The sequence below is a fragment of the Molossus molossus genome, unplaced genomic scaffold (genome assembly GCF_014108415.1).
Source record: "Molossus molossus isolate mMolMol1 unplaced genomic scaffold, mMolMol1.p scaffold_m16_p_16, whole genome shotgun sequence".
In the NCBI taxonomy this organism is placed as follows: domain Eukaryota; kingdom Metazoa; phylum Chordata; class Mammalia; order Chiroptera; family Molossidae; genus Molossus; species Molossus molossus.
In genome coordinates this window covers 69,603,362-69,620,677 of record NW_023425351.1, presented here as the reverse complement: position 1 = coordinate 69,620,677, position 17,316 = coordinate 69,603,362, and the positions used below count along the sequence as shown (strand labels likewise).

Genomic DNA, 17,316 nt, shown 5'->3' with positions numbered 1-17,316 from the left:
AACTGAGCCTTGGCATGCGTGTGGGCATGGGAGAACGTGAGCTCTGTGGGCATAGATTCATGTGGGCGATGGAGAACGTGAAGCTGCTGTGGGCATGCGTGTGGGCATGGGAGACGTGAGCTGCTGTGGGCATATAATGCATGTGGGCAATGGAGAACGTGAGCTGCTGGTGGCATATATGCGTGTGGGCATGGAGAACGTGAGCTGCTGTGGGCATATATGCATGTGGGCATGGAGAACGTGAGCTGCTGTGGGCATATATGCGTGTGGGCATGGAGAACGTGAGCTGCTGTGGGCATGCGTGTGGGCATGGAGAACGTGAGCTGCCACGGGCATGCGTGTGGGCATGGAGAACGTGAGCTGCTGTGGGCATGCGTGTGGGCATGGAGAACGTGAGCTGCTGTGGGCATGCGTGTGGGCATGGAGAACGTGAGCTGCTGTGGGCATGCGTGTGGGCATGGAGAACGCAGCATTCTGAAGTGTTGTTGGAGCTGTGTCCACCACTGGCCCCCAGAGAGTGGTAGAAGGTGGAAAGGACCACTGGTCACACTCAGGTTGCCTTTTTGAGCATCTGCTGTGTGCCGCACTGTGCTGGGAACTTCACACCCCTCAACTCAGGTGTCCCCAGAGTAGATCTGGTCTCCCCAGCTGTACAGCTGAAGAACCTGAACCTCAGAGAAGTCAGCTGACCACCTGTCAGTCTTTTCTGCCATGCTGACGTCCACAGAGTCCAGGCTCCGTTGTAATGTTGGCCAACCTGTGCTGTGCTTGCTTCTGAGGATGAGGACCCTCCCCATCCGCAAGCTCATCTGATGCCCAGATCAGCCTTGTGAGAGACGAGTCCTCCTGCTCTCTCCTCCTGTAGTTAAGAAACCGTGTGGCTCAGAGGGGCTACGGCTCATGTGTCCCAAACGTCCAGGAAGTGAAGGAGTGGGAACTGAGTCCTCAGCCTGAACGGTTCCTGCTACATCGTCTCCGTTGCTCGTGGTGGGCAGAAAGGGGGCGCCGGGGAACTGAACTGGGGGTGTGGCACATGCTGCTTCCATAGTTGCTTTAGGAAGACCCGCCTGGCACCTGGTGGGAGCCAGTGTGTGAACTGGGGAGCTTCTTCCGTCTGTGTGTTTTGTACGTAATCAGAAGAGCTGTGTTTTGCATTTCACAACTGACGTGATTTCCGGGCGAGGACTCTGGTAGAGAACCGCTTCAGAGATGAGAAACGGGGTCCGTTGGGGTGGTTACTGCCCTCGCTCCCCCGGGACTGCAGCGAGACTCTTACTCACCTGGTGTCCAGCATGGCCCATGTCCCTTCCTAACCGAGGCAGCTGAGCCGTCCGTCTGCCCTGAAATCCTCCTCATTCCCCTCCTCGGTTGGTGGAGTCTTCGGTGTACGTGCCAAAGAATTGGAGTTTGGGGGGTGTTTGATTTAAGGTCTCACTGTCACATGTAGTTCTCAGTGCCCTCTTGCCATCAACAGTTCGTCCACTGTGGGGCCTCGGGAGCTGACAAGCTCAACCGGACCTCGGGTCACGGCCGGTTTCCCACGGGCTCCCCGCTGGGAATGAGACTCTGGCCTGACTGAGGACCTCTGAGTCAAGCCTGGCTTCCCTCGGGCACCGGGTAGCTGCAGTAGTGTCTCAGATGGCGGGGACGGCCAAGCAAAAGGAACGGGTTCCTGCCACCCTCATCCACAGTGGTGACACCTTCCCTTTTCCCTGGCCCGCCCCATCACCGCTGTGACACAGCACCCCAGCCTAACGCAGAACACAGCGGAAACTTACTGTCTTCTGGTCTTCTGGTCAGGGTGGAGCTGGGCGGATCTTCCTGGGGCTCAAGGAGAAGACCCACTTCCTGCCTTTGCCGGCTCCCAGAAGCCACCTGCATCCCTTGGCTGGCGGCCTCTTCCTCCGGCTTCAGAGCCAGCGACCCAGCACCCTCTCCCACCTCCCCCACCCCACCCCTCCGTCGTCCCCCACCCCTCCCCCTCCCCCACCCCTCCATCCTCCCCCACCCCTCCCACCTTCCCCACCCCTCCCCCTCCCCCACCCCTCCATCCTCCCCCACCCTCCCACCTCCCCCACCCCTCCATCCTCCCCACCCCTCCCACCTTCTCCACCCCTCCATCCTCCCCACCCCTCCCACCTTCCCCACCCCTCCCCTCCCCCACTCATCCATCCTCCCCACCCCTCCCACCTTCCCCACCCCTCCCCCTCCCCCACCCCTCCCACCTCCCCCACCCCTCCATCCTCCCCCACCCTCCCACCTTCCCCACCCCTCCCCCACCCCTCCCACCTTCCCCACCCCTCCCCCTCCCCCACCCCTCCCACCACCCACCCCTCCACCACCCACCCCTCCCACCTCCCCCACCCCTCCATCCTCCCCCACCCCCCACCTTCCCCACCCCTCCATCCTCCCCCACCCCCCACCTTCCCCACCCCTCCCCCTCCCCCACCCTTCCCCCACCCATCTCCCCCACCCCTCCATCCTCCCCCACCCCTCCCCCACCCCTCCTGCCTCCTCCACCTCTCCCTCCTCCTCCTGCTGGTAAGGACCCTGGACTGAGTGGCTCACTGATCTTGGGCTCACATGACCAGCAACCCGAGTTCAACCTGTGGTCTCAATTCCTTTCGCCACGTAAGGCTCCAGGTGTCAGGGCGTAGACATTGTGCGGGTGCCGGGGGCATTATGCTGCCTACTGCATCCCCCTGCTCCTTTTTCACATCTACTCAGTGGTGGAAAATTATCATCGAAATCAGAAAAGACAGAGTCCATATGGTCCTCCTCTCCTTTTCCATACCGATGCCAACGTGATCAAGAAACCCGCCCTCCCACTGCACCGCACCCTGGAGGGGCCTCCTGGTCTGCGGGCCGAGCTGCCGGCTGGCAAGATGAAACCCGTTTGCGTGTCTAGGCCTAGACGTGTAATTACCAGTGTGCAGTTTGTCCAGAAACACTGTAATAAGGGCAGACTCTTACACTGCCTCTTACAGTGACATGTTTTATTTATACATTTTCAAAACGAAGTCAATATGCGTTCACGGAATAAGACTTGGAAAATGTCTCTGAGTCCCTTGTAGAAGTTGGGGATACATGATTTTTCAGCCGTGGTTGCGGTCACGCTGGGAGTGAGCCTTTTCTTGATGGTGAAGCTGTGCTGCAGAGTCGGCGTGGACGAGCGGGCCAGACGGCTTGCTGGGAATGTCCACGCCGCGGCGGCCGGCGGCCTCTGTCAGAGGCTGTGCTGAGAGCCCGTGCGCTGCGGCGTCACTCGGCGTGGACATCGTCATCACTTCACGGCCTGGACGAGCGGGCCAGACGGCTTGCTGGGAATGTCCACGCCGCGGCGGCCAGCGGCCTCTGTCAGAGGCTGTGCTGAGAGCCGTGCGCTGCGGCGTCACTCGGCGTGGACATCGTCATCACTTCACGGCCTGGACGAGCGGGCCAGACGGCTTGCTGGGAATGTCCACGCCGCGGCGGCCGGCGGCCTCTGTCAGAGGCTGTGCTGAGAGCCGTGCGCTGCGGCGTCACTCGGCGTGGACATCGTCATCACTTCACGGCCTGGACGAGCGGGCCAGACGGTTTGCTGGGAATGTCCACGCCGCGGCGGCCAGCGGCCTCTGTCAGAGGCTGTGCTGAGAGCCCGTGCGCTGCGGCGTCACTCGGCTGTGGACATCGTCATCACTTCACGGCCTGGACGAGCGGGCCAGACGGCTTGCTGGGAATGTCCACGCCGCGGCGGCCGGCGGCCGGCGGCCTCTGTCAGAGGCTGTGCTGAGAGCCCGTGCGCTGCGGCGTCACTCGGCGTGGACGAGCGGGCCAGACGGCTTGCTGGGAATGTCCACGCCGCGGCGGCCGGCGGCCTCTGTCAGAGGCTGTGCTGAGAGCCCGTGCGCTGCGGCGTCACTCGGCGTGGACATCGTCATCACTTCACGGCCTGGACGAGCGGGCCAGACGGCTTGCTGGGAATGTCCACGCCGCGGCGGCCGGCGGCCTCTGTCAGAGGCTGTGCTGAGAGCCCGTGCGCTGCGGCGTCACACGTGCCCCCTGACTTCGTCATCACTTCACGGCCTTTCCGCTCTGTGGGGAAATATGTTCACTGCCCACTGTCAGTAGCTCCTCGAGGGGGAGTAGTTTACGTAACCCTTCCCCTCACAATTGGACGGTTTGCTCGTTCCCAGTTTTTGTTCTAAGTAACCCTGCAGTGGGGGTCCCCATGCCAGAAGCGTCCCCACCACCCTAAACCCTGACGGACTTTGGCGCACTGGTGAAGCCCATCAGGCAGGGAGGGCTCGGGGGGAAGGTGTTCTGCGTGGTTCCCGCAGCTGTGATGGGAGGGCGTCCCCCGGGTGCGGAGGGCACACTCACTGTCGGCCGGAAGCGGACGTGCTGCTGAGCGGCTTTTCTTCCCTGCGGCGTGGGGACAAGGCAGCATCTCCGGGCCCTCAAGACTGTGAGCTCGTGACAGGGCTTGGCCCCCAAATCTCAAATGTGAGCTCTGTCCAATCCCATCCAGGTGTCTCCTCTCCCTGCCCAGCAAACCCGTCCCGTCTCTCCCGTGTTGTCCTCTTCATCAGACCTTCAGTAAGGTCTGGGTGCCGGGGGCATGTTCTGTCTGCTCGCCTCATTCCACTGACTCGGTGCACGCCTGTCTGCGTGCCTGGCCTCGCAGCGAGGTCGCTCAACACAGGAACAGAGCGCTCTCGCAGGGCGCACTTCCTGTGCGGAGTTCTCCGTGGATCCGCACTGCCGCCCTGCCCTGTCCTCCTGCAGTGAGCATCTGTCCTGGGCGGTGCCTCCCTGTCCTCCTGCAGTGAGCATCTGTCCTGGGCGGTGCCGCCCGCACTGCTGGCCTGCCCTGTCCTCCTGCAGTGAGCATCTGTCCTGGGCGGTGCCGCCCACACTGCCGCCCTGCCCTGTCCTCCTGCAGTGAGCATCTGTCCTGGGCACTGCCGCCCACACTGTCGCCCTGCCCTGTCCTCCTGCAGTGAGCATCTGTCCTGGGCACTGCCGCCCACACTGTCGCCCTGCCCTGTCCTCCTGCAGTGAGCATCTGTCCTGGGCGGGGTCCCCAGCACTGCTGGCTCTGCCCTGTCCTCCTGCAGTGAGCATCTGTCCTGGGCACTGCTGGCCCCGCCCTGCTCTCAGAGCCGGTGTCCTGGGCGGGGCCCTGGCCCCAGCCCCGCGTCCCTGCATTGCACTGAGACATGTCACAGGCCCCGGGGCTGGGGGTCTGCACTTCTCTGCTCTGTGACCGGGGGGCTCCTGAGTTCTGGAAAGCGAGTCAGAACGTGGTGTGTGAATGTGCAAGTCTGCCAAAAAAAAAAAAAAAAAGTCAGTCTGAAATGAGCAGTTTTCTAAATCTGTCCGTTTTGGAAACTGTTCAGCGTCACGTATTGCCTTCTTCGCCCTGCAGCGGGGCCTGGGCTTGTTGGCCACACAGCTCTGGTCATCCCTCTGCCCTGGCCTTCCCAGCAGGAGGCCTGGCCTTCTCCCTGGTGGCCACAACCTTGTAGTGGAGACCAGCACATTCTCCCAGAAGGGAAACCAGCCCGACGGTCCCGTGCAGTGTAATGTGTGTTTGACGTGTATCTAAAACCACTGACTCCTCCAACTGTGTGCCTCAAGCCTGAGGAATGTGCCGTCCGTCGTCAGGTTAAAATTTGCTCAACTCAAGCGTTTTCGTAGAACTAGTGAGAAGTAAAGGAGATGTAGTCGTGGATTTTGTCAACGCTAACGGACTTTTCCTCGGTGTTTCAGAGGGAGTGTGTGATGCCACAGTGTAAGGTTTAGAATTTCAAGAGAAAACAGAAGTGTAAATAGAGCACTAAATATTCATCTGAATTTTTTTTTATCCTCACCTGAGGACATTTTTGCATTTATCCTCAGATAGAGCGGGAGGGAGGGAGGGAGAGAGAGAGACATTGACTGGTTGCCACCCACATGATCCCAACCAGGGCCGGGGACGAACCGCAACCAAGGTACGTGCCCTCAGCGGAACTGAAGCTGGGACTCTCTGGTCTACAGGCCGATGCTCTAACCGGCCAGGGCTCATCTGAATTTTTGATGCAAAATATGAAATGTGTACTTTTGAACACACCCTTTCTGTGTCCTTCTCATGTGCCCGGTAGCACGCCAGGGGCAGGGGACGTGGGATGAAGGCCGGCCCCTGTCTGCAGGCTCCCGAGTCATGAAAGTAGAAGCAAGTATGTTAAGTACTAGAGGAAAGTCTTGTGCCGTGTGCCGTGGGAACCCAGTGACCGCCTAATTATTTCCACTCTCTCATTTTTTAAATGCCATGTTTTTAATTGGGTTAGTATATTACCCTGTCATGTCAAACCTATAGCTTTTACAACCTGCGGCAACCAGAAAGTTCTCGGTGGACAGATACCCCCAGATCAAGGGGAGCTGGTGTGATCCCTCGTTGCATTCCTGACAAGTAAGTCGGTGCCCAAGGCATTCATGTCCCAGTGTGTCCACGGGAAGCCGAAACGGGTTCCAGGCAGCGGAGCTCACAGAATGCGTAAGGGGCCTGGACGCTGAATTGAACGAAGATGCTCTCCAGATGCGGCCAGCCAGGATGCGGCCGTGCAAATAACGCACTCCTAGTGGCCAGTGTAAACTCAGCATGGAAACGAGCTCAGATAAGCAGAGTTCCTGGAAGCACACATCATAAACAGTTGAAGTTCGCCCTCAGACCGGGAATCCCAGCGCCCCTCGGAATGCTGAGTTGTCCGGTGTCGCTCACGGCGTCCTGCGTTCTTTCTGCTAGTTACCCGGGATGCGTTTCCATCAGAAGATCCGGCACAGGGGGGTGTTCATTGAGTGTGAGAATAAAGAAGACAGGTGGACTGTGCCTTTTGTAGCAGCCAGGGGTTAGGCATTCCCGCAGGTGTTCTGCGCCTGTTACCTGATTTCCCTCTAGAAGTCCCGGTCCTGCAAGTCCTGATATTCCCATTTCATAGACGGGGAATCCGAGGCGCGGGACCCAGTTCAGCCACGTGCTCAAGCGTGTGTAAGTGGTGTCTCTTTGTAGACAGAGCGACTGTCCAGAAGGGTGTCATTCTCAGGCCGAGCTCAGGGGCGTTTCTGCCCCCCTCTCTGTTTGCCTCTTGCTCTGACTATATGAGCCTGCAGTTATTTGTTTAGCTGTCAAACTCAGGATGCTGACTGAGGGCAGACTCAGCCGCCGAACATTTCCCGAGCTCAGCAGAAGACACCGAACCACAGGCGAGGAGGGTAGGAGGGAAAGTGTGGGTGTTCGTCTGCTTTTCAGTTCTGGACTTAGATGGAGGTGGAACATTCGAGACGACACGTTTTCCTTCTTCCTGAAGCGGTGGGTGTGTGGGAGCAAGAAGGGCCGTGGCAGGGCAGGGGTGGGCAAAGGGACCGTGTATTAAATTGTTAGGACTGAGATGCCTTTGCCAAAAACCCCTCATGCCTTCTTCTGCTTCCTTGTGGGTTGGATTTAAAAAAAAATTTTTTTTTCTTTATTGATTTTAGAGAGGAAGGGGGGGGAGAGAGAGAGAGAGAGAGAAAGAGAAAGAAAGAGACCATCGACTGGCCGCCTCCTGCACGCCCTCCACTGGGGATCAGGCCCACAACCTGGGCACGTGCCCTGACTGGGAGTCGAACTGGCGACCTCTTGGTGCAGGGTCGATGCTCAACCACTGAGCCACACAGGCCAGGCTTGTGCACTTCTGGAAGAAAAAGGAAATTGGATTGACTTTTGTTAAATTAAAATCCCGTTTGTCTAATAATCCGCGCTGTATTCTCCGGAAACATTGCAGTTTTGACGGTGCAAGCGATGGCAGAACGATCCGTCATCGGAGGACGTGGGGAGAGGCTTCGAAGCTCCGGCGCGAAAAGCAATTAGCGCGGATTGATCTGCTGTTATTTACTGTGATGGGATAACTGCCTCAGTGCAAGCCAGCTTCGAACCTGTGGTACCTCCTGGTTTTAAAACAAGTATCTTTCACGTCGTGTGGCTTGTCTCCCGCCTCGCTCGGCCGCAGATGGCCTTTCTGCTCTGACTCCTCAGCCCTGGGCTCGCTTCTGTCCCAGTCGGGGCCGACCCTGGAAGGAAATCCTGGCCTCGTAATCTCAGGCTCATACATTTTGAAGAATTGGGGTCCCCCCCCCAAAAAAAGTCAGAAGACTCTCCTCTGCTGCACAAATGGTGTGGGTGGCTTTGACTGAAGGCTCGGACTGTGGACCACAGCGTGGGTGTGTGTGGCTGGTGGGACCAGGAGGAGGGTGGTCTTCTCATCCACAGCGGTGATGTCGCTTTGATGGGAGGCTGACCTGGGGGATGGGTCCGTGGAAGCCCACCGCAGGTGTTCCTGTCTGGTGTGGCGTGTCTGTCTCTCTCTCTCTGTTTGTTTCCCTCACCTGTCCCTTGCTGTCCGCATCCTCGGCCTCTAGGCTGCAGGTCAGTGTGGTGGGTCACCAGACCACCTGTCCCCTGCTGTCCACATCCTCGGCCTCTAGGCTGCAGGTCAGTGCGGTGGGTCACCAGCCCACCTGTCCCTTGCTCTCCACATCCTCGGCCTCTAGGCTGCAGGTCAGTGCGGTGGGTCACCAGCCCACCTGTCCCTTGCTCTCCACATCCTCGGCCTCTAGGCTGCAGGTCAGTGCGGTGGGTCACCAGCCCCACCTGGTTCGGTAGGCACGCACTTCATCTTTACCGCTGTGGCAGGATGGAGGAGGGGAGGAGTCGGTCTCCCGGGAGCATCTTGCCTGTAGGAGCTTTGCCATGTACCTTAGCATTTATAGCCTTGGTCCCTTTCCTTACGACTGCGCATTTCTTTCTGATGGTTCCCTCCCCAGCCTGGAGGCGCAGGTGCGGTCTTTGGAGATCGGCCTGAGAGTGTTTCTCCGGCTGCAGGGTCGGCCTGCACGTGGCTCTGTGGGATGACACGGAGCAGGCCACGAGGAGGTGTGTGTGTGTGACGCGTTCCTGCCTGCCAGCCCATGTCATCCTCCATGACGTCCCGGGAGGCCCCTGGCTCAGCTGGCGACCCCGTGTGGGTAATGGGACTCTCGGTTCAGAAATTCGATGTGATGACGTTTCTGAGAGGAGAGGCAGTGTCTCAGGGGATAGCCACCACCAAGTAAGGTTCTCGTTTTCTCACGTTTAGGTCCTCGAGTCTCCAGCCCCCAGAGGTGGCAGGCATGCGGGGCCTGGCGCTAGACCCCTGGGTGCGCACGGTCTTGCTCCCCCTGGAGGACGGAGGACGGCGGGGGCAGAATTCTCCACAGAGTTCCGCGTGTGTTAGCAGGTGTTGGGTGGTGGTGCGATGTGCACGGACCCTCAGGCTGTGACCACAGCTGCCCCTCCTCCCTTTCTTTCTCCCCACGTGCCTCCCAGCACCGGGGTTTGGGCAAACACTGGTTTTCAGAGAATCCAAAAATAGGAAAAAAAATACCATGAATGAGTCCACATATGTCTGCCACAGCTGTGGCCACACGGAGGGGGCTCCGCACGCCTGCCCAGCCGGCCGGCTCCCTCCAGCGCACGCGCAGCTGCCGGCTCCTGCCCTTCCCCTCCCCCTCCCGTTCCCCCAGAAGGACATGCGGCCCGCCGCCTCCTGCATTTGGTTCCGACGCTTTATTTTCTCCTGTGATGTTTGATGGCACCTGGCAGATTATTTACTTGTTTATGATGCTAGAACATAAACTGCGTGAGGAACTTTGTTTTGGTTTTTGCTCTAGTCTAAGTATGAAGGCCTCACTTAATGAATATCTGTTCAGTGACCGAGTGAGTAAATGAATAGATTCTATAGGACTGTAGTGGAATAGTCATCACGGAGGACACCCAGGTGGAGGTGACACTCTGAGACCCTCCGAAGGCCCGTAGCCATGGGGATAAGCATTCAGCAGCCCCTCCGTTCCTGGGCCCTGCTCGTTCGCCCCTGTTCTCAGCTCACTGTGTGGCCTCGAATTCCTGGCAGTGCCCTCCCTCGGAGCAGCGAGGGGCAGTGGGTAGGACGAGACAAAACCATTGCTCTAGAGGTAAGGAGCTCGGGCCTAGGGTACCAAGCCTGGGCCCAGGGTCATGGGATTCAGGCCCTGCTGGGAGGCAGGCCTGCAGCCTCGGGGAGCCCAGTGCACCTGCCAGGAGCTGTTGTCCCGCACGAGCGGGTTCAACGTCTGTGAGTGTCGTGTTTTCTTAGTTCACTTTTCTCGTTGCGAAGTAGAACGCACGCCGAGAACGTTGCGTATGTACCCGAAGTGCGGTGGGACAGTAAGTACGAAGTGAGCGCTTAATTCAGGTTGTAGCAGTCTTACAGCCTTGGTCTGCTTTTGGGTCCAAACTCACCTGGATACCAGTTAGACTGGTACTCAGTCTCCTTCTGTGTCTCGGTCTCCGCTGGCTGTCAATGAGGGTCGTGAGGCGGTGGCTCGGGCCGCAGGTCTGGCCTCAGCGGTCATCCAGAGCCTCTCCCTTGTCCTTTTCCGTCTGCTGCAGAGAGCAGCCGGCAGGCTCCCAGTTTGGTCTCTGAGCCTCTGATGTCGGTGCGACCGGCAGGCCTTCTCCATCACTCACTGGACTCACAGTCCCGCCTGGTGAGCGCCCCCCACTGGCTGCGAACAGAGCAGAGCATGCCCGTCTTTTGCCAAATGCCAGCCCGTGCTTTACTGTTGGTTCCCAATGTCGCGACCTTGGACACTGCCTCATCACCAGCTGCTGCTTATGGGTTTTAAAACCTTCCTCTAGCCCTGGCCGGTTTGGCCCAGCAGTTGGAGCATCGACCTGTGGGCCAGAGAGTCCCGGGTTCGGTTCCCGCTAGGGGCACATACCAAAAAATAAATAAATAAAATAAAACGTCCCTCTCGGTCCCTCTCTTGATGCTGGTGGGAAAGCGGACGAGCCCTCTCCCCTGCAGTCAGATGTCTAGCCCACTTTCACGTGCAGGGCGGGACTTCCTCCGCTCTGTGTTTCCTTTCCCTTTGTGTGGAAGGCAGAGCAGCAAACCCTCAAGTTGTGAAGAAGTAGAATGGTACCTACCTTGTTGACATAAGTCTGAGAACTTCAAGTCTTAGCCTCAACAAGTTCAGTTGCACTGTTTTCAACTCAAGTGGATGCTCTCAATGGACCTTTGAGGGACCCTCTGCATCTGAGAGGTCACTGAAACGTGACTCCAAGCCCAGCTCTGCCCCGTGTCCTCTCTCCTTGACCCACCTTTGTCCTGGGGTGCTGGCACTGTCCTCCCTCAGACAGCCGCCCACGCCCACTTTCCCGCAGGCCGGTCCAGCAGGCACCCCACTTCCCAGGGCGTTCGACTCGGGCACTCCCTGCTCCGCGAGGGACACTGTTCCCCGATTCTGTGGCTGCGAACCCCCGTGCTCCCACCTGCTGTTACTCTCTCTGTCCTCGAGGGCTCCTCTTCCCTTCCGTCCCCCCGTCCAGGTGCCACGTCCCACTGTCCTAATGCCACGTCTCTCCTCACTCACAGGCTTGCGCTGTGCGAGCTCCGTCCGGGGCATCTGCTCCCTGGTCCCTCTGAGGTTTACATTCCTGCCTCCAGCCACTCTCCAGCCCTGCGCTCCCGGGTGTCCGGGCTCTGTCCGCTCGCCCAGTCTCTCCTCCTGTCGCCCAGGCTGGAAGCTGGGAGTCCTCAGCTCTGAGCCCCGGGCACCCCAGGCAGCAGCCTGGCTGGTCTCACCCCCTCCCTCTCCCCAGCCCACTTCCTCTCCTGTTTCCCTCCACTCTCTCATTTCCGGCCCTTCGCACCCCCTGTCTGGGCCGTGCGACGCCTGGTGAGGTGACTCCCTGCCTCGGGCCTTGTTCCTTTCGAGTCCACCCTCCCCGTTTCCTGCGTGGTGTTTCTGAGTGTGCGTGGGCGTGCCCCCCCTCGCTCGCTCGCCCCCGCGGGATTCAAGTCCGTCCCCACCGAAGCCCGCCTCGTTGCCGTGGAAGCTGCTACACTCCTCCCGGCCGCCACGGTGCCCCTCAGGTTTGGGAGTTGATCTGGGCTCCCGGATGTCTAGGACCTCACAAAATACCAAACCAGGCCCCTCCCAGGTGCATGTGTGTGTGTGGGAGGGGGGGGTCCCAGGCAAAGGAGATGCTTGGAAAATAGTGGTGAATGGGAAATCAAATCATTTCTTTCGTTCTGGCTGGGCCTGGGGCCCCAGAGCTGTTGCAGACCACGTGGTCAGTCGGGGAGACTGGAAGATTTTGGACACATGCCTTAACCATCCGCACCCCAGTTTCCTTATCTGTAAAACGGGGATGATGATTGCACCTGCCACGTGAGGTTGTTGTGAGACACAGCAATGAACCTATGAGACACTCGGAGCTCTCTGGTGTCATGGCAGCTCCCAGCAAGTGGCAGCTGAGAACTGATCATTGTGTCAGATCACGCCACTTGGGTGGAGAACTCCAGTGCCCCCTTGCACAGCAGGCATGGCAGTGGGCTTGCTGCCTTGTGTTTGGTTCACGTTCCGTTTGGACTGCAGTAAGAGCTGGGTGCTGCGTTTCATGCCCACTGAACCACCGAGCGACTTGTGTCCTCCAAGGCCAGACGCTGGCCCGAAAGCTCACTGAACAACGTCCCGTCTGAGCTCTGCCGCCTTTGGCTGTCTCTGCGTATCTGACTTAGAAACCAAGCTCTATGATTCATTTGCCTCGATGGCATTTAATCTTTGCGGTAGATATCCGTGTCTGAGCCTCCCGAGTGCGCATGGAAGCGCACGTCCCCCTCGTCCGTCAGGCTCCCCGGGCCCGGGTCTGCGGCGCGAGCGATGCAGGCAGGCTGTGTGCCTGGTGGTCAGGGCAGGCGCGGTGTCCTCACCCGCCACGGCCTCGGAGAACTCCCCACTGAGATGTGGTGACACCTCAGTCACCACACGGAGGGGGAGGAGCCCAGGGGGAAGTCAGGTGCTCATTGACTTCCTGTGAGACGTTATGACGAGCCAATGGAGGGCATGGGGAGGGTTCTCCTCCCAAAGCCCCAGAGCGGAGCCCTGGCCAGTTCCGCTCCGTGGTTAGAACATTGGCCCACGGAGCAGAGAGTCGCGGGTTCGATTCCGGTCAAGGCCATGTACCTCGGTTGTGGTTTGGGACCCGGCCCTGGTCGGAGTTGTGCAAGAGGCAACCAATCAATGTGTCTCTCTCACATCGATGTTTCTCTCTCTCTCTCTTCCTGCCTCCCACTCTGAAGATAAATGGAAAAAATATCCTCGGGGGAGGATTTAAAAACCAAACCAAACCCAGAGCTGTTGAGCAGTGCAAGGGGCCGGGGGCGGTTGACCTCCCTGCACCCAACAGAGGCCAAGCTCACACCTCTCAGAGTTTAGAAGGAGCATGGAGGGAAGGTTGGTCAAAGTCAGCCCTTGAAAGCGTCCTGTCCACCTGTAAGGACTGGAGATTTTCACAGAAATCAGGAGCTCAGAAAGCGGGCTCTTGTTTGGGCTCACCTGTACGTTGTTTGCCTGTCTGCTCAAGTTTGGGTCATTTTCCTCCTCCCCAGCAGTTCTGCCAAGGAGAGGGCGTGGGGAATGGAGCTGAGGCTCCGTGAGGCAGTGTGTCCTCTGTCCCGTCCGGAGGCTGCAGCTGGCTGTCCCTTCCTGCCTGAGCCCACCGCTCAGCTCGGGCAGTCTACATCAGTGCCTGTTCTTTCTGATGTTTGTAATGCTAACGTCCCAAACGTAATTGCAGATCGTTTACTAATTTAGGGATGGACGCACTTGAAAATGTTTTAGCTTTTATTTTAACTTTGCAAATAACCCTATGTTACAGCATTTTAGACCTCGTAAGTCTCTGCTCAGTACACAGACGAGGGAAGCTGTCTCAGTTGTGTCTCTGATCCAGGTCCTCTTGTTTAACAAAGCCCAGATCCAAACCACAGGGTTCTCCTCCGAGGAAGGCCCAGTGAGGCACAGGCAGGGTGCAGAAAGCATCCCCACCAAAGCCCGGCCCTGACCCACGGCGGAGTCCCTGGGCCGTTCGGGGCCAGGGCGGCTCTTCCGATTACCTTGCCCGTGTCTTTCTGAGCAGGACCCTCCTGGGAGCCCCAGCGTTTCTTCGGAGACGGGGCGGCACCTCTCTCCGTGCTGGGGCCGCAGGAGGAGAGGAGCAGGGGCGAATTCCGAGAGGTCTCCCAGGAGCCTGCTCAAGGCTCAGAAGTCAGTTGAGCAGCAAGAGAGAGGTCTCGGGCGGTGCCCAGGCTTCTGTCTTTGGGCGATTGGCAGGTTGCGCAGGAGGTGCCCGCGGAACATCCCTGCAGACACCTGCGAGAAAGTCGGACATCGTTCTCTGTGGTTCAAGACGCACTGTGACTGGATGTATAGCCCTGGCCGCCAGCAGTGCAGAATGACCATTGGAAGTGCAGACAGGACCCTGGGGGAAGCCAGCACTGGGCATTCGGCTGGGGAGGGATCGGCGAATACACTGGGCAGCTCAGAGCACAAGCAGAGCCAGGTGACTGCCATGTCACCATGTCGCGGATGTCACAGTGACAGCTAAAGATGGTGGGGTGTGAGGAGGTCTGAGAAGGGAGCCCCGCCTGCACTGCAGGGGTGGTTTGCCCAGATCACCCAGCCCTGGGCAAGGAGGGTGAACCCCCGAGGGCCTGGCGGGGGCAGGACCTGCTCTTGAAGACTGTGGGGTGGGCGGGGCCCAGGAGAAAGTGTAAGGACTTAACCAAGGGCAAGGGAGACAGCCGGGTTTTCTTTTCAATTTCTTCCCTCTCTCCGTGCCCCCCCCCTTTCAATGGAAGACTTCACCCGTCTGTAGACCTGAGAGGAAGAACCCACTGAAAGGGGCTGACTGAAGCGTCAGAGGAGAGGGGACGTTTTCCCTCGTTGTTGGTACACTTGACCTTCACAGATACACTGTTGTTGGCTTAGCCCTTCAGGGAAACAGCGGCAACAGATCAATGGATTGGACCCTTGCGGAGTCGGGTGGTTTTGATGCTTAATAGACAGAAGTGCACCAGCTCCCCCGGGCCCAGCACGAGCTGTGAACATGACTAATAAAAACAAGAAAGGCTGGTTTCGATGGCGTCTCAGACGCCAGGTTACGTCACCCCCATCTCACCAGTCAGAGGCCCAGTGCAGAGCCGTCTCCCTGCCTGTCTCAGGTCCCATGGTCAGTCCGTGCCAGGGGGCAGCTGACCTTGTCCCCATCTGGATCCCCTTGGCCATGGGCAGCTCCATGCTCTCCCCTTCCTGCTGCCCGGGAAGCTGCCCCTGGCACCACCCGGGCCCTGCGTGCAGACGGGTCGCACTCGGCTCTGCCTGAAGCCGCACAGCACATGGCCCGGAGCTGACCCCGACCGGGAGGAAGGGTGTGGGGGATGACAGTGATCAGCATGTCCAGCCATCGCCCAGCCCGTGACCAGGTCTCCTGGTTCCCCCGAGGTCTGAGCAGTGTGTGGAGTGGCAGGTGGACAAGGCTGCAGGACCTGTTTGTGTCCTGACCCTTGACCCTGCCTCGACTTGCCCAGGGGCGGGCGGGTGGAAACAGATGGACAGGTGGGCTCCCCTAGTGGGGGCTGTGACGGGTTGGCATGTGCATCGGAAGGTGTCACAGGTAAACATTGTGGAGGAGATTGTTCAATGTAGCAAGTACCTCAGGGAGTTAATTATAAGGGGAGCTACTTTGACAGGCAGTCACTGGAAAACAAAGAGATGTTAACTATTTCTTTTTTCTTATTTTCTTCTTGAGCAAGAACTGTAAATTCTGGGGTGAACGTGAAAGAAATGAAAGCGGCCACATTTGCAGAGGCCCCTCCTAGTCTGGGGACCTTGCCCTGTCCCTTGGCTGATCCCACAGAGGCAGGATTCAATACCCCAAGGTCACGTTTTCCCGAGAGCACACCCCAGCGGGGCAGGCCTGCTCACCTCGGGCTTTCGGGGTCTCCGACACACACAGACGGAGAGTGACGCAGACCCTCGGGGGCGATGCCTGCTCCTCCTCCGCGGAGCTCGGTCTCCTAACCTGTCTCCTTGTCCCGCAGCCTTTCCGCTGCGCCCACTGCCACTACTCCTGCAACATATCGGGCTCGCTGAAGAGGCACTACAACCGGAAGCACCCCAACGAGGAGTACGCCAACGTGGGCGCTGGGGAGCTGGCGGCCGACGCGCTCGTCCAGCAAGGTAGGCACCTGCTGGCCGGGGCCCCTGCGCGCTCCCTGCCGGGCCGCCTCCTGCCGAGGGCCGGGGCATCCGACCTTGCTGTTGAGTCTCCGTCACCGTCACGTCACCCTCTCCTCCTCGCCACTCTCCACCAGCATCCCTCCTGGGCAGGATCCCCCTAGAGCAACCTCGGTGGAAATCTAAAATGACACAGTGATAACGTACCCACAGGTTTGACCTCCCTGCCCCCACGGCGCTCGTTTGTCTGCCTTGCCTTCTGCTGTTTCCGTGCGTGTTGCGTGAATGCAGGTCCCTGCTTCCTCTCTTCACTACCATTGCTGAGCGTCATGGACACGTGGGTCCCTTCAGTCTCCCTAAGCAGTTTCTAAGGGCTGTCCGTAACACAGCATCAGGGGACAGCACCTCACCTTACTTACCCACGGTCCCGTGCTTGACGTGGAGGGTTTCCCGGTGTTTACTTTATTGCCATGCTAAGGAATACCACGGCGAACCTTTTACAGGTGAGCTTCTTTAGATTACACAGAAATATTTATTGAGTCCTCAGATGACTTATCCCGAAAAGGAAAAACCATTCAGAACATTTAATCTTAAAGAGAGTGGATGAGACCTCCAATATTACTGAGGAGTTTGGAGCTTTTTTTGCTTCTGTGTCCAATAAAAAGTCACAGGTGCCACGCGAGAGGGCCTGGCGCCGCTGTTGCCGTGCAGAGAAATGCATCGTGTCCGTATCTGCACGTCGTCAGTTCAGCTGAAGATGGTTGCAGCGTGTGCTGCTCCAGTTGTTGCTCTTCCCGGGTCCTGTGTCTGGGAAGCTGGAGTGTTAGAACCCGCCCCCCGTAAACAGGGCTGTGGGGTTGCTAACTCGGGGTGCTCAGAGCTTTCCGATGCGGGTGAAGCTCCGCTTGCTGGAATCACCGTAAATGCCTCCTAATGTAGAACAGATGAACGGACTGCGTCCTTCAGCACTTCCCGGGACTGGCTGACGTGCGGAAACGGATGAGCAGCAGAAACGACTCCGGGGTGATGGGGAGCGTGTGCCTTCCGTTCCCTGGATGGCTGGGAGGTGGGCGTGGGTCTGGCTGCTGTGCACGTGGGCAGGTCACTGAGCCTCGCCGCAGAGGGGCGTCCACAGCCGCCGCCTCACGTGAGGGTGGACACGATGGACGAGGGACACTGGTCTGGCACGCGGCAGTTTTATTCCCTCTTCTCCAGTGT

General features: G+C 58.8%; 1 protein-coding gene across 2 annotated transcripts in view; it reads left to right on the top strand.

Annotated features, from left to right (window-relative positions):
* Positions 1-17,316, top strand: part of ZFAT (zinc finger and AT-hook domain containing) — a 111,327-nt gene that overhangs the window by 81,763 nt on the left and 12,248 nt on the right. Inside the window, exon 11 of one of the 2 annotated variants that reach the window (XM_036263703.1) lies at positions 15,963-16,101. The exons of the other annotated variant lie outside the window; for it this stretch is intronic. Coding sequence (XP_036119596.1) covers positions 15,963-16,101 — 139 coding nt within the window. The remainder of the gene's footprint in view (positions 1-15,962; positions 16,102-17,316) is intronic. 2 annotated transcript variants of the gene reach the window in all.